Source organism: Neoarius graeffei, chromosome 19 (assembly GCF_027579695.1).
Source record: "Neoarius graeffei isolate fNeoGra1 chromosome 19, fNeoGra1.pri, whole genome shotgun sequence".
Classification (NCBI taxonomy): domain Eukaryota; kingdom Metazoa; phylum Chordata; class Actinopteri; order Siluriformes; family Ariidae; genus Neoarius; species Neoarius graeffei.
In genome coordinates, this window is record NC_083587.1 from 67,969,829 (window position 1) to 67,996,305 (window position 26,477).

Sequence of the window (26,477 nt, forward strand, 5' to 3'; positions counted from 1 at the left end):
TTATATCAAAATAAAGTCACAAAAAAACCCCAACCCCCACCCAACTTTAATTTAAACAAAGCAACACGCCGTCATACAACATGCAGTAAATCACCGCCCCCTGCTGGTGTAGTGCAGCACAGCAGGTACGAAGTCATAGGAGCGCTCTCATTGGCTGAAATCGCTCTCATGTGGCCTCGTGTTTAAAATAAAGGTCACGTGGTATCACACCCCATCAGTGTTTAAACGCGTGCAAAAATCAGATATATTTATAAAGTTTTAGTTTACTACAAGAAAAAAGTGGTGCGATTGTGAATACGGTACCTTGGACTGAGTTATTAAATTTAATTAAATGGAAGAAAATAAAGCATGCTCTTTTAATGGAAAACATTTTATTTTTTTTACAGCGTACAATAAAGTGTTTTGAAGTTGCAGCGGTGTGTGTGCACGCACAAATAAACACTGAAAAGAATATTTATTTAAAAAAAAAACCAGCTACACTAATGTTGAGGTTAGGAGCCTTCGTCTCTACTTGTAGAACTCGTGCTCCTGCTCGTCCTTCTTGATGACCGTCTTGTAAGCCTTCTCGAAATCCTTGGCCAGGACGATATAACGGTTTTCACGCACTGCCAGCATTCCAGCCTGAAAACGAAAAAACACACACAGCTGTAGTGGTACGAAGCAATAGAACATGACATGAGGAAAATGTGCACCACGCTGTAGCAGCATGTAAGGAAACTTATCCATATCTCTCTCACAAACACTGATTTAATGGTGGAAGTTAAAGCGAGGTGTGTGAAAGTGTTACACGCTCACCTCCTGGCAGATGGAGTTAATATCTGCTCCAGAGATCTTGTCAGGTCGGGCAACATCTACACACAGGTTAAGGAGAACACAAAGATACACACACACAAAAAAACCCCAAAACAAAGCCCCACAGTAACCAATTCATCATCCCTTAAACCAACACAGACTATACACTGTGTGCGTATTATATATTTACACTGACACCGACACCATTTACAATAACTGTGCTGTAACATTAACGCTCATCTTTTCTCGCGGCTCCAGACAGAATCAGAACCATCGGGTTAACGTGCTGTGATGATAGCGATGATGTAAATAATCCTGCACTGATATTCTGACTAAACTTAATCTGAATATTCATCCTGCCTCACTGTCACGCGACCGACCGACAGCAAACTTTAAACATCACGGAAAGAAAACTCCGGCAGATACGACTGGAAACGAGAACGACACACAAAAGACTTAACTGCTCATGCTGAAGACTGGTGCCATGTTGACAACTAACTAACCAACTAACCGCTTTTCTCAACAATATGGACATGACGCCTCAAATTATACATCATACCCGGTCTCGCATGTTTCACGCGTCCCACAGAGGTTAGTGCTCAGTCAGGTGGGAAACACCACACCCGGTACTTTACTGTTATGGAAGACGGAGTGTGAAAAAAAAAAACCCTGTTGTCGATAATAATGCTGTTTTTACTTCATACAGCAATGGATTCACACATGAAGAGGGCTAAAGACGCTCAATACAGAAAGTAAGAATTCAAGGTTTTTTGGCCGTTTCATATTCCACCCGAAATATTTTAACTTGATGTACGTTAGGAAGGACACACGATACAGGACAAACCAACAAGAGGAAGGAAGGCAGGAGTTTAACAGAGGAGAGAAAAGGGATGGATGGATGGATTTAAACACTGGATGTCAGGAACTAATGCAGGACAGAAGAAAGGGAGCACAGAGGGAAAGCAAGGAGTGAGAAATAAATGAAAAGTCAGGAAAGGAAAGACAGATTGCATTTAACAGGTGTCAGGAAGTGATGCAGGGAGGAGAGGAGAGGAGAGCGGAAGGGAGGGAAAGGAAAACGAGGAATTAAAGAAATATTCCGTGCTGCAGAAGAATAAAACTGAAGGCTGATGAGACTGTAATTCAGGTGTGGCTGTACCTGGACGGATTTTAGTGTCAGTACCTGAGATCGGAGACGGTTAACTCTATGACGGGTCACCTGAACATCTCACCGAGCGAGGTTCACCTGGAGAAACCTGAACAGATTTTACCCCTTTTATTAACTTTACACTGTAAACGCTACACTTTTCCTCCACTTCCTTGAGGAACCTGATCTGAACGCTGGGTTTCAGGCGTGCGAGTCAGGAGTGTGAGGAGGATACAGTCCTCCAGGTCCACTTCCTCAGACAGGTTCATCTTGCTGGTGATGGTGGAGAAGATGAGACGCTTCTGTCTGCGGTCCGGCAGAGGAAACTCGATCTTACGGTCCAGACGTCCTGGACGCAGCAGAGCCGGGTCCAGAGTGTCGGCCCTGTTAGTGGCCATGATCACCTGCATGCACACACACGGAGTGTGTAACTGATTATAACTAATCAATCCCTGGAGCTGATTGGTAAAAATGAGCCAATCAGAACCAGAAAAACCTTTATTGCCAAATAATTGTTGCAACTACAGGGAATTTGGCTCGGAGTTAAGGGGCTCAATAAATGAATGCTAAATAAAGAGTCTATTCTAAGATGTTAAGAAATAAAAACTACAAAAATAAGATAAAATAAAACTGTGCAGGTAAACAAATGTGCAAATTAGGTAAACAACTGGGGAGCAGAGTAAACGGGGTCACTGTTCATGTTTACTGAGGCGTGTGTGTGTGTTGGGGGGGGGGGGAGAGAAGAGTGGGTCAGGAGTCTGTGGCATGATACTGGCGGGTGTGTCTGTCACGGGTCATGTTTATGAGTCCAGCAGCAGTAGGAAAGAAACTGTTTCTGTGGAGTGAGGTTCTGGTCTTGACGGGCCGCAGCCTCCTGCCGGAGGGAAGCGTCTCAAAGCGTTTATGTCCGGGGTGGGAGGGATCAGCCACGATCTTTCCTGCCCGTCTCAGTGTCCTGGAGGCGAACAGGTCCTCAAGTGACGGCAGGCTGCAGCCGATCACCTTCTCTGCTGAGCGAATGATACCCTGCAGTCTACCCTCGTCCCTGGCAGAGGCGGCAGCGTACCAGATGGTGATGGAGGTGAGGATGGAGTCCATGATGGCTGTGTAGAAGTGCACCATCACTGTCTTTGGCAAGTTGAACTTTTAATTGCCACAGGAAGTGCATCCTCCACTGTGCATTTGAGATGAAGGAGCTGATGTTCAGTTCCCACTTCAGGTCCTGGGTGATTATGGTGCCCAGGAAGTGGAAGGACTCCACAGTGTCCACTGGTGAGCCACGCAGGGTGATGGGGAGGAGGAGGGGCTGGGTTCTTCCTCAAGTCCACAATCATTTCCACTGTTTTTGCAGCATTTAGCTCCAGGTTGATTTGGCTGCACCAGGTCACCAGATGGTCGATCGCCCACCTGTAGGCGGACTCGCCCTCACTAGAGATGAGTCCAATGAGGGTGGAGTAATCCGTGAACTTCAGGAGCTTGACGGAGTGGTGGGTGGAGGAGCAGCTGTTTGTATACAGGGAGAAGACCAAAGGAGAAAGAATGCAGCCTTGGGGGGGATCCAGTGCTGATTGTCTCAGTGTTGGATACACACCTCCCCAACCTCACCTGCTGTTTCCTGTCAGTCAGGAAGTCAGTGATCCACCTGCAGGTGGGGTCAGGCACATTTAGCTGGGACAGTTTGTCCTGTAGCAGAGCTGGAATGATGGTATTGAACGCAGAGCTGAAGTCCACACACAGGATCCTGGCGTAGGTTCCTGGGGAATCCAGGTGCTGGAGGATAAAGTGGAGGGCCGTGCTGACGGCATCGTCCACAGATCTGCCGGCTCTGTAAGCGAACTGCAGGGGGTCCAGAAGGGGGTCTGTGACGGCTTTGAGGTGGGAGAGAACAAGGCGCTCAAAGGACTTCATCACTACGGAGGTGAGGGTGATGGGTCTGTAGTCATTTAGTCCTTGCTTTTTTGGGGATGGGTATGATGGTGGAGGACTTGAAACAGGATGGCACGTGGCAGGTCTCCAGTGAGGTGTTGAAAATGTCTGAACACTGGAGACAACTGGTCAGCACAGTTTCTCAGGGTGGATGGAGAGACCGAGTCAGGTCCCGCTGATTTACAGGGGTTCTGTCTCTTGAGCAGTCTACTGCCATCCCTGTCCTGAATGGTGAGAGGCGCAGTGGGGGAGGACATGGAGGGGGCCTCTGATGTAGGCAGAGATGAGGAGGAGCAGCGGGCTCCTGAAGAGAGGGGAGGAGGTGGGGGTGGTGATTGTGGGGGGAGGTATCAGGACTGTCCCATTGTTTTCCAAAACGGCAGTAGGTGGTGTTAAGGTTGTTGACAGAGCGAGGTTTGTAGTTCGTGGTTTGCCTTGGCCCTCTCCAGACAGATACAGAGTCGTTAGTCCAGAACTGGTGCTGTAGTTCCTCAGCACACAGCCGTTTAGCATTTCTCACCGCCTTGCTGAACCTGTATTTGGACTCTTTAAACCTGTCCCTGTCCCCACTCTTGAATGTGTCCTCCTTCTGCCGTCTTATCTGTCTGAGTCCAGCTGTGAACCAGGGCTTGTCATTGTTCTCACTCACCCTGGTGCAAGTTGGTATACAGCGGTCCTCACAGAAGCTGATGTATGAAGTCACCGCCTCTGTGAACGCATCTAAACTGTTTGTGGCAGTCCTGAAAACATCCCAGTCTGTTGAGTCCAGACACGCCTGAAGGTCCTCCACGGCCTCCTTGCTCCACTTCCTTGATGTCCTCAGAACAGGCTTGCTGTATGACGCGATTGGGCGGACCATGACATGGTCGGAGTTAGGGGTCGACCGATAATCGGCCTGGCCGATATATCGGGCCGATATTCTGCATTTTTAGGGTTATCGGTATCGGCCATAATTTCCACCGATATGCCGATAACATGCCTTTTTGCAGCCATTTCGTTCCTAAGGCTGCTGGGCCATAGAAGGTTCACGCTGCACGCTGCACGTTCACGTGAAGAACCGGACCCTGGGCCATTAAACTTCATGCTTGGATGTTCACGTGTTGCGTCTGTTCTACTTTGACCGAGTAACCAACAATATGGACTCTTCGGATGACGACGATTGCCTCATTCTGCTTTTACTGAGACAGAGGAAGAGAAAAAGGAACAGAATTTGGAGCCGAGAACACTTCCTTCTGAGAGAAACCCGTGGTGAATTTCACCGAACATTCTATAATCTGCTTGACAATCCCGATGAAGAACTATTTTTCAATTATACCATTCAATTATATTTTTTCTGAAGTTTTCCCCTGAAAGCATAGAGTTATCTCCCTAGACCCGTTCTGATTGGCTGACGCGGCGGTGACCGCATGCATTGACTGGAATTTCCATCTTCACGCCTAGAAAAAAGTGTGCATGTTCATTTCTCGCTTCACGCGTGAAGTGTGCAGCGTGCAACGTGAACGCCATTCTATGGCCCAGAGCAAGTCATGCTACGTTTGTCCACTTTTCTTTACACGCGTGTAGCGTGCAGCATGCAGCGTGAACCTTCTATGGCCCAGCTGCCTAACGCGACTGTCACTGCACGTCCTTTCCTGCACTCGCCTCTCTGAGTTCAAGAACACGGTCCCGCCCACCACAACATCTGATTTGTTTGGCACAAGAGATACAGCCAATCAACACGCGTAGCTAACCGCTGTGAACTGTTTCAAGGCGGCCGTATGGGCACTCGGGCAGAAGCAGATCCCACTTCAAGGTAAGGACATGCTGCTTTTGCCGCAATAAGTCACAAACACACAAGTTGCAAAAGCACATCATTATATGTTTACATTCTTCATCTACTACTCGTTAAAATTGTCCATTTGCATCTGTGTAGCCAGGCAAACTTAGCTTACGGAAGGAAGCACTTGAATTAGCCTACAACCAACTAGTCTCGCTGAAACTACATGTAATGTTGTCCATAGTAAGCAGTCCCCAGCATAACGCAGGCTGCAGTCATTTTTAAATCCCCGTCTGGAAGCGTTGTGAATGTGTCAGTAGTTCTACTCGAACAGTAGAATGACAGCCATACAGAGAGGCGGTCAAGGGAAGACGAAATAAAACGTAGTGTTTGTGTTCTGTAGGCTAGCGCAAGCCTACTGGCTATTTGTTATGGTGATGAGTAAACTTCATGACGTGACTCGTGCTCAGAAAGCGCATTGCACTTGTATATGTTAGGTAACTTTATAAAGCGCTATTGGAACATTTAAACACGCCAGGTGTGATATGGTGCTAGCAGGCTGTGTTTGTCAGGACGCTTGTTGTGGGCTCAGTAATGAATTGTGTCGTGGATGCACACTTGCTTGGATAAACGCTAATGAACGAAATACATCAATTAAACTCTTGACTTAAATGTTCTTATGCTACTTCACATTGCGCTGTAATGTACTCCACTAGTATTTATAATTCTTGCGCAAGTGATTCTCCTCGCTAGCGCTTCTGATTCGGAAAGTGATATACTCTTAAAGGAGCAGCCGCTCCTTTTAACCAGAGCTTTTAACATGCAGAGCAACTGCGCTTCCTTCACTACAATATAATCCTAAATTGGGAATATTAGGCTTGGGCATTAAAAACATTAGAATGTAGACGGTTACTTGTTAAGTTGTTACATAATAGGGAGCGATCGCCGACTTTATGTTTGATTTTACTTTTTAAAAAATGCTGCAGGCAGCTCCCGACACTTGATTTGTTATTTAAAAACTACAGTACTTGAAGTTGGTAAGTCTTACTTAGTTCTTAGTGTAAAAGAATCCAGAGTGTATTTTCATTTATTTTCCACTGAAAATGGTGAGCTGTAATATAGTAGGGAGGGATTTATTTTTTTATTGGTGAATATTTATTTTATTATTATTTTATTTCTCATTTTATTCTAACTAATGTTTGACTTTATTGTACAAATGCTGCTGGCATCTCCCTGCACAAAATTTCATGTTCAATTTTACAATTAAACATACATTTCATGGATATGAAGGTCTGTGTCAGTGTGTGCTATGTATGTTTAATTTCATGTGAATTATAATGTTTACATTTATCGGTTGCACATATCAGTTATTGGCATCCCAATTCCATAATAATTGGTATCGGTATCGGCCCTGAAAAAAACATATCGGTCGATCCCTAGTCGGAGTGGCCCAGTGCAGCGCGAGGGACGGCGTGAGAAGCGTTGTTAACTGTTGTGTAACAGTGATCCAAAACATTCTCCTCTCTGCTCAGACACTTAACACACTGTTTGTATTTGGGGAGTTCACGAGAGAGATTACCTTTGTTAAAGTCGCCAAGGACAATAACTCAAGAGTCCGGGTCGGCCCGCTCCACACGCACGATCTGGTCGGAGAGTAAGCGCTGTGCATCCTGCACGTTAGCTTGTGGTGGAATGTAAACAAAGACCAGAATGAATGAAGCGAACTCGCGGGGGGTCGAAAAGGGTTTGCAGTTAAAAAAAAAAAAAAAAAAAAAGATTCCAGATCAGGAGAGCGGTGTTGATGGATCGCAGTCACGTCGTTACACCAGCCACTATTCGTGTAAAAACAGATTCCTCTGCCTTTAGTTTCGCCGGAGAGTTCAGTGTTACGATCCGCTCTGAAGAGCTGAAAGCCTGCCAGCTGCAGCGCCGAGTCCGGTGTCGATCCACACAGCCACGTCTCTGTAAAGCACAGAACTGCAGACGAAGAAACGTCTCTGTTTTTCCCCAAAAGTAGCTGGAGTTCATCCATTTTATTGTTCGATGAGCGCACGTTGGAGAGATGCGTATATTCCAGGCTGCAGCGGTGTACGGTGTCCGCGCTGGCGAAGGCGCACAAGCGCTCCAGCTCGTTTACCTCTCCTCCGGCGTATCAGGTGAGGGCACCTTTGACCAGAATGGACAATAAATCTACGGATGGTGGAATGAATGTAGGAAATAAGTCCACTGAAGTCGTTTCCCTGATGTTCAGGAGTTCTTCTCTCGTGAAAGAAAGTCAGGAAGGGTTACATGAAGCACTATTTACAACCAAAACAAGACGACACAGAGTGCACAAAAACTTCGAGGCAGCCGTCCGTGGCGCCATCTTGAAAACAGTCCAAACTCACCTTCACGTTGACATTCTGGTCGAATCCATCCATCTGATTCAGCAGCTCCAGGAGGATTCTCTGCACCTCTCGGTCAGCTACACAGACAGTTATTAAAGTTTCACGTCTCAGCATTAAGAGAGATTATCACACACTGATCATGACTCTGTCTTGGTCAGAGGGAAAGGGGAGAAACGTGAAGGTGAAAGCCGTCGCACCTCCTGTCTGTGCGTCGAAGCGCTTGGTGGCGATGGCGTCGATCTCGTCGATGAAGATGATAGCAGGTGCGTTCTCTTTGGCCAATCGGAACACGTCTCTGACCATCCGCGGCCCTTCACCCAGGTACTTCTGAACAAACTCGGAGCCCACAACACGAATAAACGCCGCTGTGAGAACACACACACACACACACACACAGGACATGAGGAGGAACCTGTCCATCTGTCACTACCTGTTCATTTACAGCACCTGTCTGTCTGTCTGCCTGTCCAGCCTTCTATAACTATGTGTCTGTCCTTCCACACATCGCTCCCTGTCTCTCCATCCTCCTCTGTTTTGAGAACTCCTCTTATCACGTCGCTTTGACAGCTCACTGATACTTAATTCTGATCCTGAGGTTTAGTTCAGCGAAGGAGAACAAAACAGCGGTTATGAATTCTGATGTTTATTTAAGGCTGATGAGTTGTGGGTGTTTACTGTGCATGAGGAAGAACGCAGTCAGTCAGTGTGATTAGCCTACCTGTGGTGTGGTGAGCCACGGCTTTAGCCAGCATGGTTTTCCCACAGCCGGGCGGCCCGTACATCAGCACTCCCCTCGGAGGGTCAATACCAATCTGAGGGGAAAACACACACACACACACACGCGCGCACACGAGTATTAAACGTTGGTTAAACACCAGCAGACAGAAAACCTCTCACAGCTTAACCCAGTTATCGCTGTTCTGAGTTCCCTCTCGACTCTTACCTGCTTATAGAGCTCAAAGTGTGTGAGGGGCAGCTCCACGGCCTCACGCACCTCCTGCTTCTGGATGTCCATCCCTCCGATATCGGCGTACATCACATCTGGCTTCTGATCTGAGACATCACACACACACACACGTGACTCTATGACACGTCACACCATCACAGCTAACAGGGAAGGATTTCCGGTGAAGGAAAGCGGATGGATTACGGAGGAGGTTCGGGTCGTTACCTGAAGTGAGCATCATGATGCTGCTGTCGGCCTCCGGAGGCAGAACGTCCACCAGAGCGTTGCTGTGTTTGTGCAGAGCCACCGAGGCATTGGGCTTCAGGAGCTCTCTGTCGATAGTGCTCAGGATCCGCACGTAATAATTCGACCCTGAACACACACAGAGAATTAACCACCACGATACTCATTATAACTAATTATACCTCATACTAATAAAACCTTACTAACTTCAAAATCTAAATAATAATAATAATAATAATAATAATAGCCGCTGTGTCCGGGGATCAGGTCATCGAGGCTCCTGCCTTCGACTGCCACCCAGTCCCCTACTGCTACCTCTGTGGGTGGTGAACCCACAGGAGGTCGGGCCCACGTTACCTCTTCGGGCTGAGCCCGGCCGGGCCCCATGGGCAAAGGCCCAGCCACCAAGCGCTTGCATACAAGCCCCAACCCCAGGCCTGGCTCCAGGGTGGGGCCCCGGCTGCGCCATACCGGGCGACGTCACGGTCCTTGATGGTTTCTCCATAAAGGTTTTGGTGAACTGCTCTTGGTCTGGCCTGTCACCTAGGACCTGTCTGCCTTGGGAAACCCTGACAGAGGCATAATGCCCCCGACAACATAGCTCCTAGGATCATTCATGCACACAAACCCCTCCACCACAATAAGGTGGCAGTTCTAGGAGGCCTCCCTGGGGAGGTGTTCTAGGCATGTCCCCCCGGGAGGAGGCCCCGGGGAAGACCCAGGACACGCTGGAGGGTCTATACGTCTCGGCTGGCCTGGGAACGCCTCGGTGTTCTTCCCGAGGAGCTGACCGAGGTGTCTGGGGAGAGGGAAGTTTGGGCTTCCATGCTTAGACTGCTGCCTCCGCGACCCGATCCCGGATAAAGCGGAAGAAGACGAGACGAGAATAATAAATTTTTATTTTAATTTTGTATACAGGTGCTGGTCATATAATTAGAATATCATGAAAAAGTTGATTTATTTCAGTAATTCCATTCAAAGTGAAACTTGTATATTATATTCGTTCATTACACACAGACTGATATATTTCAAATGCTTATTTCTTTTAATTTTGATGATTATAACTGACAACTAATGAAAATCCCAAATTCAGTATCTCAGAAAATTAGAATATTACTTAAGACCGATACAAAAAAAGGATTTTTAGAAATGTTGGCCAACTGAAAAGTATGAACATGAAAAGTATGAGCATGTACAGCACTCAATACTTAGTCGAGGCTCCTTTTGCCTGAATGACTGCAGCAATGCGGCGTGGCATGGAGTCGATCAGTCTGTGGCACTGCTCAGGTGTTATTGAAGCCCAGGTTGCTCTGATAGCGGCCTTCAGCTCTTCTGCATTGTTGGGTCTGGCGTATCGCATCTTCCTCTTCACAATACTCCATAGATTTTCTATGGGGTTACGGTCAGGCGAGTTTGCTGGCCAATTAAGAACAGGGATACCGTGGTCCTTAAACCAGGTACTGGTAGCTTTGGCACTGTATGCAGGTGCCAAGTCCTGTTGGAAAATGAAATCTGCATCTCCATAAAGCTGGTCAGCAGCAGGAAGCATGAAGTGCTCTAAAACTTCCTGGTAGACGGCTGCGTTGACCTTGGACCTCAGAAAACACAGTGGACCAACACCAGCAGATGACATGGCACCCCAAACCATCACTGACTGTGGAAACTTTACACTGGACCTCAAGCAACGTGGATTCTGTGCCTCTCCTCTCTTCCTCCAGACTCCAGGACCTTGATTTCCAAAGGAAATGCAAAATTTACTTTCATCAGAGAACATAACCTTGGACCACTCAGCAGCAGTCCAGTCCTTTTTGTCTTTAGCCCAGGCGAGACGCTTCTGACGCTGTCTCTTATTCAAGAGTGGCTTGACACAAGGAATGCGACAGCTGAAACCCGTGTCTTGCATACGTCTGTGCGTGGTGGTTCTTGAAGCACTGACTCCAGCTGCAGTCCACTCTTTGTGAATCTCCCCCACGTTTTTGAATGGGTTTTGTTTCACGATCCTCTCCAGGGTGCGCTTATCCCTATTGCTTGTACACTTTTTTCTACCACATCTTTTCCTTCCCTTCGCCTCTCTATTAATGTGCTCGGACGCAGAGCTCTGTGAACAGCCAGCCTCTTTAGCAATGACCTTTTGTGTCTTGCCCTCCTTGTGCAAGGTGTCAATGGTCGTCTTTTGGACAACTGTCGAGTCAGCAGTCTTCCCCATGATCGTGTCGCCTACAGAACGAGACTGAGAGACCATTTAAAGGCCTTTGCAGGTGTTTTGAGTTAATTAGCTGATTAGGGTGTGGCATCAGGTGTCTTCAATATTCAACCTTTTCACAATATTCTAATTTTCTGAGATACTGAATTTGGGGTTTTCATTAGTTGTCAGTTATAATCATCAAAATTAAAAGAAATAAATACTTGAAATATATCAGCCTGTGTAGAATGAATGTATACATCATACAAGTTTCACTGTTTGAATGGAATTACTGAAATCAACTTTTTCATGATATTCTAATTATATGACCAGCACCTGTATATGCCACGGCTCGAAATTCGCGGTGGTCCGGTTGCCCGAGGCGACTTAATTTGTCATTTGGCGGGTAATTCCTGTCACTAGGCAGCCCGGCTGGCTAGTTGAAAATAAAAAATATACATGAAGCGAAGATTCAGACACACTGTCAGCTAAAGCCGCCACATATTAAGCGCGTGCCGTGTCTGTGTTAATCGATGTGTTTATTGGCAGGACGGAAAATACAGAAGAATTCCAAATCACATCGTGTACGAGTCAGGCTGTCGGTTTTTTCACTACTACGCATGCATATAACGCATCTCGCTGAATATCGCGGTAATCACGTTATCAAATTCAATAGATGTGGCCACATTATCACCCATTTAAACACGTGTTTTTGTTGTTGTTTACATCTACATCTGCCAAAGCTACGTTGCGATGTGGAATTTTCTGAGAGGTGTACAGAAACCGCCAGAGACGGGGACAAAGCGAGCTCGGTCTGAAGAGGAGAAAAAGGCCGCCGATAAAGCGTACGAGAAGGAGAAACGACAAAGGACTTATAAGCAAGCGTGGGAGCAGGGTAGGCCTCGGCTGCGATATAATTTTTATGGAATAATTAATTTTTTTCAAGTTGATTCCTCGTCAATATGAAGCTCCGAATGCTTTCTCTCTCATAAATGGTGAAATACAGAAAGCATGTTGGGCATATTTTGGGTGCTATAGTCATGATAGTCAGTATATTTGTTTTCAATACTCATACACCAAGTTACCAAGTTTTCCAATATATTATTATTTGTTGATATTATATTATGGTGCTCTGTGTTGTTCTCATTTATGTATTTAACAACCGTATCAAAATACTCGGGTCTTGAAATAAATGCACATTAGTCATGAACAATGGTAACGACTCTCTTTTGTGTTAATTTTGACAGAAGTAAAATTCATACATGAACAAATTTTGGCGAGTTGATTTTCTATTTGGCGAGTTACTTTGGAAGGGAACTAGTCCGGCTGGCTGGTGAAAAAATATATCAATTTCTAGGCCTGTATGCATATATCATTTTATATCATTTATTCTAGTATTATATAATTTTATATATTATTGTAATTAAGGATGTAGTTTTCTTTATTTATATTTTAATATTAAGCTTCATGTAAATTAATTCTGAAAAACCCATTTGGGAGAATTAATAAAGGTGTATTGTATTAATTCTAACAGGATGCCTTTTTACTCAAATTTGTGATATTTTGACAGAAAAGACTTCCAGAGGAGGGAAGGGGAAAAAATCCCGAACTTTCCCTGTTACTCACAGGAGCATTTTAGTAAATATATTGCATATTTTTTAAATTTTTTTTTTAGACAAAGTGAGGTCGATGTATTGTTTTAATTTTAAAATATTTTCAGCAATATTTTATTCTACTCTACTCTCGTATTCAATCCGAACCCAGGACTGTCCATCCGTTCTGCTGTCCCCCGATGGCATAACACCACCTGTAAAAGTAGGAGGAGTTTCTTGGGCGGTACCTTGAGAGGCATGAATAACCAGAATACTCCTGGATTCAGTACACAGTTACGAAACGAATCCACATGTAAATGGCTTGATGTTAAAATGTGCACGGTGCGGGACTTCCGGTCTGGCAGCCATGAGGTAGACAGCACACTATCGGAGCTCCCCGATCATCAAGAAAACGCCGTTATTTTTTGAGGGATTGTTTCTTATTAACAGGACAAGTTAAAAAGGCGTTTATAATATGCCCAAACCAAAACAAAAAAGCGTATCACAGACGAGGGAAAGAGCTCAAACAACCGAGGACGAGTCAGTCGAGGACGACACACCCGGCCTTCCTGACATGGCGGAGCAACAGGTGGATGCAGACACGGCTAGCCTGCAGATGATATTGCAAGAGCTGAGAGAATTTCGGCGTGAAAATGTAGATACTCTTCGAGAGATACGAGAAGACATTAAGGCAACTAACAACAGAGTCGAAGAAGCCGAAATGCGAATTTCAGAGACAGAGGAAAGAGTGCAGGGGCTGGAAGAAGCTACGATGGAGCTGCTAAAGCTACAGGCTAAGCTGGAGGACAGGCTAACGGACCAGGAGGGGAGAGCAAGACGGGAGAATATAAGAATCCACGGCATAGAGGAGGGGTCCGAGAGCAACTCCACATCGATGATAACATTCGTGGAAAATCTGCTGAGGGAGAAGCTGGAGCTGCCCCCCACCCATGACCTGAAGATTGAACGTGCGCATCGCGCACTGGGACCGAAGCCCCCGGCTCAATCTCCCCCGAGATCTATAGTCGCTAAATTCTCCAGCAGCAAAACTAAAGAAGAAATTCTGAAGTTGGTATGGCAGAAAAAAGGTTTTCTGTATAAGGAAAGAAGAGTTTTTGTGGACCACGACTATGCACCGGAGACCCTCAAGAAGCGCCGGGAATACGCAGAAGCGAAGAAGGTGCTGCGGGAAAACAACACACGGTTCCAGACGCCTTTCCCAGCCAGATTAAGGGTGTTCTACGAGGGTGAGACGTGCCTGTACAACTCTGCTGAGGAAGCTACGATGGACATGGTGAAGAGAGGTTTGCCCGTGACGATATTTAAACCACCGGTGAGCTGGGCTGATAGAGTGAAGGACCTGATGTGGCGCAAAGTCCGGTCTCCGGGGAGAGCGGAGCAGCAACCTGAGACGACGCAGGATGGTTTTAAAAAGAGACTGGACGTTTTCAGGCGGTCTCACCGCTGATCTTGTTGCGCCTTAGAGCGGTTTCCCCACGGTAAGGATACATAGTAGTAGTGGCAGTGAAACGAACAATTAATTAACCGCTACTTTAAGACGTGTTTGGGACAGTTTAATGACATTAATAATACAACATGTGTGATCGGGGAAGCTCCGACTAAGCTAAAACATGGAACATTTTGAAAACTTAAAGGAGGGCCCTCCACAACTGGAGATGATTGGAGACTTTCCCTCCGAGCCGGCAAAACATCCCGGCTCCTTCAGGGTCACAAACGAGACCTCAAATCAGGAAGTTCAACTTGAGTCACTGGTAAAATGTCTTAAGTTCATGTTTTCTTGGGACTGTTCAAGTCACGTTCTTTTTTCTGTTCGTGTTCTTATAGTGTTTGAGTGGAGGGGGGGTAGTAAGATTAAGAGACACATAATTTATAATGGAAAGTCCAAAAGTTCCACTTAGGTTGGCCTCTTATAATGTGAAGGGTGTACTTAATCCAGTTAAAAGAAGTAAAATTCTGGGCAAAATGAAAAAAGACAAGGTAGATGTAATATTCCTGCAAGAGACACGTTTAACTGAATCCGAGCATGCTAAACTTAAAAGGCAGGGCTTTAATCAAGTTTATTCATCGTCCTATAAAACAGGACATAGAAGGGGAGTGGCAACACTGATAGCGAAAAGAGTAATTTTTGAAAAGATATCAGAAACCACAGACAAAGAGGGTAGGTATAGCATGCTTGTAGGAAAATTAGAAGGGTCAGAAGTCACTCTCTTAAATGTTTATGTACCCCCAGGTGCAACATGGGAGTTCTATAGACAAGTATTTGATCTCATGATTACAAAAGCCCAGGGAATGGTGATCTGTGGCGGTGACTTTAACTTGAGATTGAATCCAAAGTGGGATGTGTCAGGATCCACTCAGACTAACACAGTAAGCAAAAAGGTGAGAAAGATGATGAGTGAAATGGGCATTTGTGACGTATGGAGGGAGTTTAATCCTACAACTAGAGACTACACCTTTTATTCCCCACCACATAAAACGTACTCAAGGATTGATTATTTCTTCATGTACAGCAAAGACATTGGTGTTGTAAAGTCTTGTAAAATTGGAATAATGGACCTCTCGGACCACAGCCCGGTTTATCTAGATTTAAACTTTAAAAATAACAAAAACTGTTTTTCCTGGAGACTTAATTTAAATGTACTTAAAGGGAAAATGAAGAAAGAACTTCAGGAGGAAATTCGGTTGTACCTGTCAGAAAATGATAATGGGGAAGTGTCCCCACTTATGGTATGGGATGCAGGTAAAGCTGTCTTGAGAGGGAAAATCATTGCGAAACTGGCCCTACAAAAGAGGCTTAGACAGGAGAAACTGAATTAACTAGAAAAAGAGTTAGAAAATTTGGAGAAAAAACACAAAAAAGATGTCCAAATGGATATTACGCAGAAAATTAAGGAAATTAAAAATCAAATCAAAGAAATTTACGAGGTAGAAATTCAGAAGAAACTAACCTTTTTGAAACAGAGTTATTATGAAGTAGGTAATAAGTCAGCCAAAATTCTGGCTTATAAATTTAAAAAACAACAAGCAGAGAGGGTAGTATATAAAATCAAAGACCCAACCACCAAACAAATAAAACTTGACTTTCAGGACATTCATAGTTGCTTTGAAAAATATTATAAAAATTTATACACCCGGATGGTCAGTAAGGGGAATAAGACACCTGAATCTCTGCTTGCGTCACTCAATCTCCCCACAATTACAGAAGACCAGAACAAAGTCCTATTGGCCAATGTGACTATCGAAGAACTCCAAAAGGCAATCTCTAGACTAAAACCTAATAAGTCCCCAGGCTCCGATGGGTTTACAGCGGAGTGGTATAAGACTTTCTGTGACTCATTATCACCTTTACTACTGAGGACATTCAATTGGGTCATTAAAAATGGAGAGATGCCTCCATCTTGGAGGGAGGCAATTATTACTGTAATACCGAAAGATGGTAAAGATAAGACAGATTGTTCTAGTTATCGACCAATTAGCTTGCTAAACCAGGATTATAAACTATTCACATCAATTTTAGCAAAACGCTTGGAAATCATACTTCCAGATATTATTCAATTAGATCAAACGGGGTTCATTAAGCAGAGGCAAACCCAGGGCAATGTCAGGAGGACATTGCATGTTATCAACCATATAAACCAAGACAAATTAGAGGCTGTTCTGCTGGGGCTAGACGCAGAGAAGGCTTTTGACTCTGTCGACTGGTCATTCCTATATAAGACACTAGAGAGATTCCAGTTTCACAATGATTTTGTTAAAGTAATACAAGCCCTATACTATAAACCAACAGCTAAAATTCGAATTAATGGAGGATTATCAAATAGTTTTGAATTAGAAAGGGGATGTCGACAGGGCTGCCCTATATCTCCGCTCTTATTTGCCATCTTTATAGAGCCCTTGAGTCAATGGATAAGGCAGAATGAGAAGATTAAGGGAATCATGGTGTCGCATGAAGAACACAAAATTGCCCTGTTCGCTGATGATATTTTGATATACTTGGGGCAGCCATCCTCCTCTTTTCCAGAATTACTCACAACCCTGAAGGAATATGGCTTACTATCAGGTTATAAACTTAATACTCACAAAACACAAATCTTGACATTCAGGTATTCACCTAGCCATACCATCAGAGAGGAATTTAAAGTCAATTGGGAATCCAAATCAATTAAATATCTAGGTGTGAATATCCCAAAGCACCTGAACATGATCATATCAGAGAACTATGACATACTATTTTCCAAAATTAAATCTGACCTGACCAGGTGGAATCTAATCCCCTTCTTAGGATTAGGACAAAGAGTGGAAGCGATAAAAATGAACCTGTTGCCCAGATTACTGTATCTGTTCCAAAACATACCAGTCGAGCTCCCAAAGGGGAAATTTCAAGAATTAGACAAATTAATATCACGATTCATTTGGCAGGGGAAGAAGCCAAGAATTCGCTATAAAACTCTCCAACTAGCAACGGACAAAGGAGGCCTTGCTCTCCCGAATATTAAAAATTATCATCAAGCGGTTCAGATAAAAATTTTGGTTAACATTTGCAACCCTTCCTATAAAGCAAAGTGGAAAGACATAGAATGTCAGATATCTAGCGACATCCCAATACAAGCAATTATAGGGGATAGTGGACTGATTAATTGTTTAAAAGAGGTAAACCCATGGATTAAAATGTCAATGAGGATTTGGCACAGGGTAATCAATGAAAATAAGGCGAAAGAACCTTACTGGATCATAAAATGGATAGGATATGACATAGATTTTGTACCAAACAGGATGGATGCTAGATTTAAACAGTGGGCTGACAAAGGGCTAGCAAAATACAGTGACCTTTTTGAGGGGGGCAAACTGCGACAGTTCCAGGATCTTAAAAATCGATTTAGTTTAATAAATCAAGATTTTTATAGATTTTTGCAAGTTAGACATTATGTAGATAATATAACGAAAAAGGAAGAAGTACGACAAACTAACTTGGGATTACTGAAGATATTTCTACTCAGCTACAGATCGGACCCTGGACGCGGAAACATATCAAAGATATATAAGGTGTTGCAAGAACTAGAAGGAGGAGACACTGCATATATAAAGGAGAAATGGGAGAAGGAGAGCAACATTACGATGCAGATGGAAACATGGGGAAAAATTATGTTACAGAAGTGGAAGAGTACATTCTCTCTGTCCTGGAGAGAATTTGGGTGGAAAAATGTTGTCAGGTTTTTTAGAGTTCCAGCACAAAGGACTTCTCTGGGAAGAAATACAGCCTGCTGGAGATCCTGTGGCGAGAGCAAGGCAACGCATTATCACGTATTTTGGGATTGTCTGGTCATTACAAAATACTGGGAAGAAATTAAATCGAACATGGAGGAAATCATGAAAATAGTGATTCCATCAGGGTTTGAGACCTTATACTTAGGGCTAAGACCGGACTCTGTGAAGGGACCTGAAAACAGATATATGTATAATATTTTATTATTAGCAAGTACAAAAGCAATCACAAGGAAATGGTTGGTAAAAGATTCCCCTACAATTGAAGATTGGATCAAAGTGGTAAAGGATATTTTCACGATGGAGAAGCTAACATTCATTTTGAGGCTGGAACAAGAAAAGTTTGAAAGTTATTGGAAAGTTTGGATCAACTATCTAACAAATGATAGGCAGGAAGTTTAAAGTGACAACCCCATACCCCCCTCCTCCTCTTGGTTCTTAGTTCTTGACTACACTCATTTGGTTCTGGTTTCAGTTTCTGGTGTAGTTATTACATTATTATTATTATATGTGCTACACATGTATGCAGCAAGCTATCTTTGTTTTATTTTAATGACTATCACAATTATTATTTGAGTTATTTATACTTTTGTCATTGCTGTTATTAACACCCTTTGATGGATTATTGTCCATACTACTCCCCATATAACATGGTTATTAGTGTTACTTTGTAACAGTATAATTTTTTTTTTTTTGGATACTTGAGATGTTTAGAAATTTAGAGGGGTGCTGTGTTAGGGAACGTAGGTGCTTTTGTAATGATTTTTTTTTTTTTTTTTGAATTTTGAATATCTTTGTAACCTATTTGTTTTTTTATATATGTTTCAAGCAATAGACTTGATGAGGTATACATGTATGAGCTCTCATTTTTCCCAATAAAAAGTTTAATAATAAAAAATGTGCACGGTGCTGCTGTGGCTCTCTCTCCTGACCCAAGCTCACTCGAGGGCGCCAATAGTTGTGAAAAGAAAAATGGTGTGTTTAAAAAAAGAAACAGGAAGGCATTTGAGATTTCAGAACTAGAAGACAGATGATCTGCACTGTTTTTTAAGCTCCGCCCACACAGTACCTGGGCAAGAAGGAGACCCATTTAGAGCACGGGTACTCCGGTACGGCTCGGCTCGCTCAGCAGTGGAAATACAGACGGTGTGGAGGACTAGGAGTGCGTCTGGGTGTTAAACGAAATTTAAAAGAGAAAGAGAGACAGTAAAATCCTGTTAAACCCGTGAAGCTCGGAGCTCATACCCGTTGTGGAGCCCACGATGGCCGTGTTCTGGTCCACAGCCTCCAGGAACTGTCCGATGACCAGCGGAATGCTCTGGATCCTCTTCACCTCCTCCTGAGCGTGGAGGAACTCCTTCTTCAGGTTCTTCTGCTCATCTTTAATGTACTCCTCCTGCACCTCCAAGAACTCCAGCTCCTGCTGCAGCTTCTACAGAGACGACACACAAACACCACGCACAGTGAGGAGTGAGACGCGCTATGGTTTAGAACATTCACGGCGTGATGCACTTCATCTAAAAACACCAGCAAAGTTGCATTATGAAGTCTCAAAACTCCATAAAAGCTGAAGCACACAGAGAGCCGGGAGTGAAATGACTGAACTGACGTGAGGACACATTTCTGATCAAGACTCAAACTGTTCTGTACGTCGCTCTGGATAAGGGCGTCGGCTAAACGCAATAAACAAACAGTTTCAACTCCACGGTATATTCCAGATATAAAAGTGCACTAATCCAAGCAGACATAATTTCCAGTCTAGGTTTACATTAGTTAACATTTTTCTGTGTCAGTTTACACTCAGTCAGGAGCACGAGTAGGTGAGGAACGTCTCTGAGTTTAGAAGAGTTTCACAAATCACACAATGCTTGTGTAAACTCCCATACGAACTACAGAAATTACAGGCTGAAGAAGAGACCGACCCTGAGGACAGGCGATACACTGAGCCAAAAACTACACTACAATTTTTAAAAAATATTTCTATAAATAAGTAAATAAATAAAAATATGTGCACTTATAGCATGATTTATAAAAAAAAAAAAACCTGAGCGCTCCATGGAGCTGGACATTACATAGAAGATTAAAAGGGAAAGTAAAAAAAAACAGTTTTCGGCATACTACATTTAAAGCTCAGATGCAACGGTTTTAATTTTATGCACATTTGAAACTTTTTATGTTAAAAAACCCTCTGTAATTTTCTTCTGGTCCTAAGAAGTATTGTTAATAAGTAATAATTAAAATAAGTTAGTGCGGATCGCGGCGAATTTCTGTTCGGCGATTTTCGTGACCACTCGGTGCATGACGTCATTTAAGACGAACAAACCGCTTGAGTTGAGTCCACTTCCGTTTACTTACATTGCCGTTCAGCTTGAGTGCAGACGTGCGTTCGGGAATTTCCAAAGAAAAACCCCCATGCCTTATTGTTGTGCAGTGAACTGTAACAACGGGACCGGTTCAGGAAGAAGTTTTTACCTTTTTCCGAGAGAGGAGAAGAGGTGGAGCGAGAGGATTGGCTTTTTCCGAAAAAGGAGAAGAGGCAGAGCGAGAGGGTTGGCTTTTTCTGAAAAAGGAGAAGAGGCGGAGCGAGAGGGTTGGCTTTTTCTGAAAAAGGAGAAGAGGCGGAGCGAGAGGGTTGGCTTTTTCCAAAAGAGGAGAAGAGGCGGAGTGAGAGGGTTGGCTTTATCCGAAAAAGGAGAAGAGGCGGAGCGAGAGGGTTGGCTTTATCCGAAAAAGGAGAAGAGGCGGAGCGAGAGGGTTGGCTTTGTCCGAAAAAGGAGAAGAGGCAGAGCGAGAGGGTTGGCTTTTTCTGAAAAAGGAGAAGAGGCGGAGCGAGAGGGTTGGCTTTTTCTGAAAAAGGAGAAGAGGCGGAGCGAGAGGGTTGGCTTTTTCTGAAAAAGGAGAAGAGGCGGAGCGAGAGGGTTGGCTTTTTCTGAAAAAGGAGAAGAGGCGGAGCGAGAGGGTTGGCTTTTTCCAAAAGAGGAGAAGAGGCGGAGTGAGAGGGTTGGCTTTATCCGAAAAAGGAGAAGAGGCGGAGCGAGAGGGTTGGCTTTATCCGAAAAAGGAGAAGAGGCGGAGCGAGAGGGTTGGCTTTGTCCGAAAAAGGAGAAGAGGCAGAGAGAGAGGGTTGGCTTTGTCCGAAAGAGGAGACGAGGCGGAGAGAGTGGATTGTGAGCCTGAAGCCAGAGGGTTGTTTTTTTCCAAAAGAGGAGACGAGGTGGAGAGAGTGGATTGTGTGCGTGAAACAAAATCAGGCAGTCAAAGAAGAAACGGAGCAGCAACGCTCAAGCAAAAAGGAGAAGATTGGAGGTAAACATTTTTACTTTTGCTTGTAATTGACAAGTCAAGAATCCTGAGGGATCCTGTACAATCATTGTGGAAATGAGACAAAGGGATATTTCCTCGCTCAGAGTCGGCTATAAATAGTATAATGCCGCGGATGGCAGGCTAATGTGGCCTACCGGCGCGCTGTCCAGTAATCGTTCCCTATATCCACTAGGGAGGCGCTTTAATCATTCTTCAAAAGGGCTCTTATTTAGTATTACGACGAAATTAAGAATTTATCATAACTACCAGGATAAATCGTTTGGGCGCGAGTCTTGTTGAGGTCCGGGGTCACCGCGATCAGAGTCGGCCGAGTCGCTGTCCGATTGCGAGGCCGCACGGTCAAACCAGTGAGCCACATTCACCGATTGCTTCGCAACGGCCATAGGGTCATACAGATACGGTTTCACCTCTCGATATTCAATTTGGAGAGTTCCTGCTTCAAAATCGCTCTCGCTTTCAGACATTTTACACAACCTCTCACGACCAAAGTCTGTACACGTGTGCTCAGTTCGCAAGTAAACGCAGAGCTGCTCCCGGTCTGTTTGGCTTAAATGGCATCACGGCGACGCCCCCTGGCGATGAAAGTGCGCATAAGTGAGATGTAAACAAACCTTCGGAAATTGGGCAAAACAGTGTATTTTAACTGTTTTATTCAATTTTAGGCTGCAAATTAGACACCCGGAAGATTGAATTTGCTTTTTGGGTCGTTCTTCTAGACAATAAAGTCGATCTTCTATGTTTCACCTCCGAATATTGCCTATGACCTTTAAAGGAAATTCATGCAAAACATCCATCCTTCCATCCCAAACTGTATGTACATGTATGTAGCTTCAGCATTCGTGTGCACAGGAATAATCCCGCACAGTCTGGCATTTCTTAATCATCATCATCACTGATTTAACGACATCACAGATGTGTGAATTAGTTTTCTAATAAAGAGCACAATATTACAACATGCTGTTATCATCAATACAAAGGTTTATGGTAAAGATGATCATCAGTGGTGTAAAACAAACCTTATATCTGCTGTACAGATCTTCCAGATCCTCAGGCTCTGGGGCTAAAAAGGACAAACCGGTCTGAGGCCGTGAGATCAGCATGGCAGGAACATCATCCTACACACACACACACACACACGGTAATAATTAATATTACTACTATGATTATTAGTTGAGACAGCAGTGCAGCTGCAAATCACAGGTTTATATATGAACTCGCTCATTATAATATATGACAGTTTATATTACAGTAGCAGCTCACTGACATGGACTTGTACAGCACATTCTCCACTAATGATAAACATGTTTAGTATAAACACGCAAGTGATTACAGAAAATCGCACACACTGATTAGTCGAGATTCAGACTATTTCTCGATAATCACCTCAAGCGACTCAGCAAAATGGCGTCCAATCACGTCGTCACCGTGAGGAAGAATTACAAAGAATGAGGGAAAAAAAAAAAGCTGTTCCTAAAAGTACTAAAGATGCTCCGAAGTTTGGTCTAAATGTATTTAAAGGGAAGGTGGGACTGGGATTTATTTTATTGATTTCAAAACAAAGGATTTTATGTGACTCAGTGTAGATCAGTGACATGAGTCGGCACCGCAAAGTTATTATTTTTACATGAGTTTGAAGATTTAAATTTTTTTTTACATAATCACCTGTGTGTTTATACTAAAACAATTATCCAGCTCAGGCTCAGTGAATAATAACCTCGATGACTTCACCTTCAGAGAATAATTGTTAATTAATCCTTGAGATGGTGAAGGTTTCTGTAATTTTATTTAACACTGATGTAAGGCGTCTTCAGTGTTAAAGGTAAAGCTGTAACTTTGCGTTTTCTGACATCGGGACAGAGGAGTTTATGTTTCTTTACAGTTTCTCAGTAGCATGCAGAACAAGCTGAAAATAAAGAGACTCTGCAGAGGGAACCAGGGTTCCTGATGGCACTCGTCACTGATGAACATCACTGTAAAGTCATCACTGATGAAGAGAAAATTACTCGCAGTTGTCACAATGATGAATGTATTTGTCATCTTTATCATAAGTCATCTTTTATAGAAATCCCTCCATCTGCTGAAATCCAACCCCAGTGAAGAGACGGCGGGAAGGCAGAGTATAAACAATGAGCACGTGCTTGTGACCAATAAAAATCGACTACACATAAATGACCAAATGAGCGCCAAGCTTTTGACCAATTACAGTGTGTTTTAATCGGCCTGGCATGGTGATGCAATTATCTCGGCATGAACTGAACAATGGTGCAGTCTACGCTGATGAAGTTTTTTGGGCTTGTTCAAGCACTGAAGATGATTTAAGGGCTAAAAGAGCCACAGGGGAAGAGACACTCAGAGCCCCAACCGTCCCCGAGCACATCGGACAGCATCAGTAATACAGGGGTCGGTAAAAAACACCAAAGTGAAAGTGCTGTCAGTCAGCAAGTGATTAAAGGGAGCTCTGTTTGGGGCGGTGTGGCGTGTTGAGTTCCTGTGGTGAATGCAGTGGCATCATTAGGCCCCATCACTCAGGGTTATAGCCCCCAGGTATTTTCACCCTCAAAAACAAAACAAAACAAAAAAACCTGACTTGGACGTCATCTGGGATTGTGAATATTGTAATACAATAATGGAGCTTAGAATTTGTCTTTGTGATCCTAAAGGAGAGAGACGGGAGTGAGAAATGATGTACGTTATTTACCAGCTGGGAGGTCCGTATGGTTAAATACTGTGACCGAGGTCTTGAAAGTACTGAGCGAGGCCTCTGGGCAGAGGTCAGTATTCAAGGCCGAGGTCACGGTATTTCACCATACAGACCGACCTTAAGCTGGTAAATAATATATTTATTTTTTCTTTACCAAATTCTAACAGAAAACGAGAGCGCCCGAAAGGGGAAACCGAGTCGAGCTGCCATTTTGAATCCTCATTCACGGCTGCAATGCAAATGGCTTCCTCCTCGGTATACAAGTGCACTTCCATGGCAGGAAAAAAACTACATTTTGCCGCCTATGTAGTCCCCTATTTATACAAATAGGAATCATTCAGGATTCAGCCATGTTTTTGCTTGGCGTTAGCAACAGTTAGAGGTTTTTAGCTTTCTCCTGAAATGTTTTATTTTATTTCTTCTTCCTCAGGGTAGTAAAACTCGCTTTCGCTGTGAACACTGTCGTTATCGCTATCCATGCTGTAAAATTAATGCTATTCTCCTGAGAAATGCTGGTAAAAATTTATAAGATTTTTGATAATCTTATAAATAAATCTTATTAAAAAAAAAGAAATTTTGACCAAAAAAAAAAGCTAAGTTGTTTGTTGTTGTGAACGAGCAAGTTGCCAGAGGTCCATAACCGGAGTCCGTGCCGTAGGATACGGTCCCGCTCACCAGCCAATCAGAGCGCAGGATTTGGACCGTGAAAAAAATAAATTTTTTTTTAAAACCGATGATAAATTTTATGAGTGGTATTGAAGTCAATTGACACATGGTTCAGTTTCCTGAGACTTTATGGTGTTGATAATAATAATAATGAGGCAGGAACTCAAGTGAAAGACATAAATGTAAAAAGAGCAGTGCAACAATCACTAATAAAGATGACATAACCTTTGAATGTGTGAGTGATAATATTATCTTGTACAGTTAGATACAGATAGTGGGCGGCACGGTGGTGTAGTGGTTAGCATGGTCGCCTCACAGCAAGAAGGTTCTGGGTTCGAGCCCCGTGGCCGGCGAGGCCCTTTCTGTGTGGAGTTTGCATGTTCTCCCCATGTCTGCGTGGGTTTCCTCCGGGTGCTCCGGTTTCCCCCACAGTCCAAAGACATGCAGGTTAGGATAATACGGGACGGCCTTGGGCTGAGGTGCCCTTGAGCGCGGCCCCGAACTCCCAACTGCTCCCCGGGTGCTGTTAGCATGGCTGCCCACTGCTCTGGGTGTGTGTGTGCTCATTGCTTCAAATGGGTTAAATGCAGAGAGGAATTTCACAAGTGTGTGATGAATAAAGTTGCACTTTCTTTCTAACTTCCCCAACCTATCGATGCCAATCTCCCTTAAAAACACAACCCCAGCAAAACTGGACTGAGCCCCTGATGTTTCAGCTGCTGACGGTATGGTGTAAAGTTTGGTGTCATTCTGTGTTCGGTTCGTAACTCGATGGGAAATTAAGATTCCTTCACTGTTGGTTATTCCAAGACCCTTCTGGACTCTGCTGAACTGTAAATGAAGTGTTGTGTTGAAGTCTAAAAGGAGTCCTAATACCGCTTCAGAATAATTCAGTACTGACACAACCTGAAGTCAGCTCAAACTGAAGAGGGTTATTTTAGCTTGATGGTACACAGGGGCCCCAAATCAGGTCTTTCTGATCAGAATCTGGAGCGGGAGCCCAAATGTTCTCTGTAACGGAGAGGCCTCGCTGTATCTGTACACACACCTCAACTGGAACAGTGTGGTTGCTATAAACCTGAATTCAGTCCACTTTGAATCAATCGGTGTCGTTTTAGAACCAAAATCCCTGCAAGTATTACATGATAAAAATAATACCAAGTAAATAAAAGACCTCTAAAATGCTTAGGGACACTCAAATACACAATACAGCGTCAATAATAAATAAACAACTAGCGTTAGCCGAGTCGCTAAGCTAACCGGCGAGCTAAGCTAAGCTAATGTGACTGGGCATGACGGAGCATTTGCCGAGCTTTGAATGAATCAGAGCCTCGATTCTGCTCATTCCATCACCTCCAGTCCACACTGTGGCCAAACCGTATCAACCCGAGGAGATGCGAGAAAAAACAAAGTAGAAAGAAATTCAAAATAACTGTTTAAAAGCTGAGAAAAAGAGCGTAAGCAGCTACCTGAGCCCGCTCGACCAGCACTCCGCCGTCCTCCATGTTGGATACACAGAATCTGACGTCGGG

At 44.0% G+C, this 26,477-nt stretch overlaps 1 protein-coding gene across 1 annotated transcript; it reads right to left on the bottom strand.

Moving 5' to 3' along the window:
* Positions 1–354: 354 nt before the first annotated feature.
* On the bottom strand, positions 355–26,477 carry psmc4 (proteasome 26S subunit, ATPase 4). Its single transcript, XM_060900498.1, has 11 exons — positions 26,415–26,477; positions 22,595–22,693; positions 19,500–19,686; positions 9,180–9,326; positions 8,952–9,061; positions 8,727–8,820; positions 8,206–8,373; positions 8,009–8,085; positions 2,175–2,343; positions 796–851; positions 355–621 (listed from the first exon to the last, which is right to left on the bottom strand). The coding sequence occupies exons 1-11, from the start codon at positions 26,448–26,450 to the stop codon at positions 508–510; spliced, it is 1,257 nt and encodes a 418-aa protein (XP_060756481.1). The 5' UTR covers positions 26,451–26,477; the 3' UTR covers positions 355–507.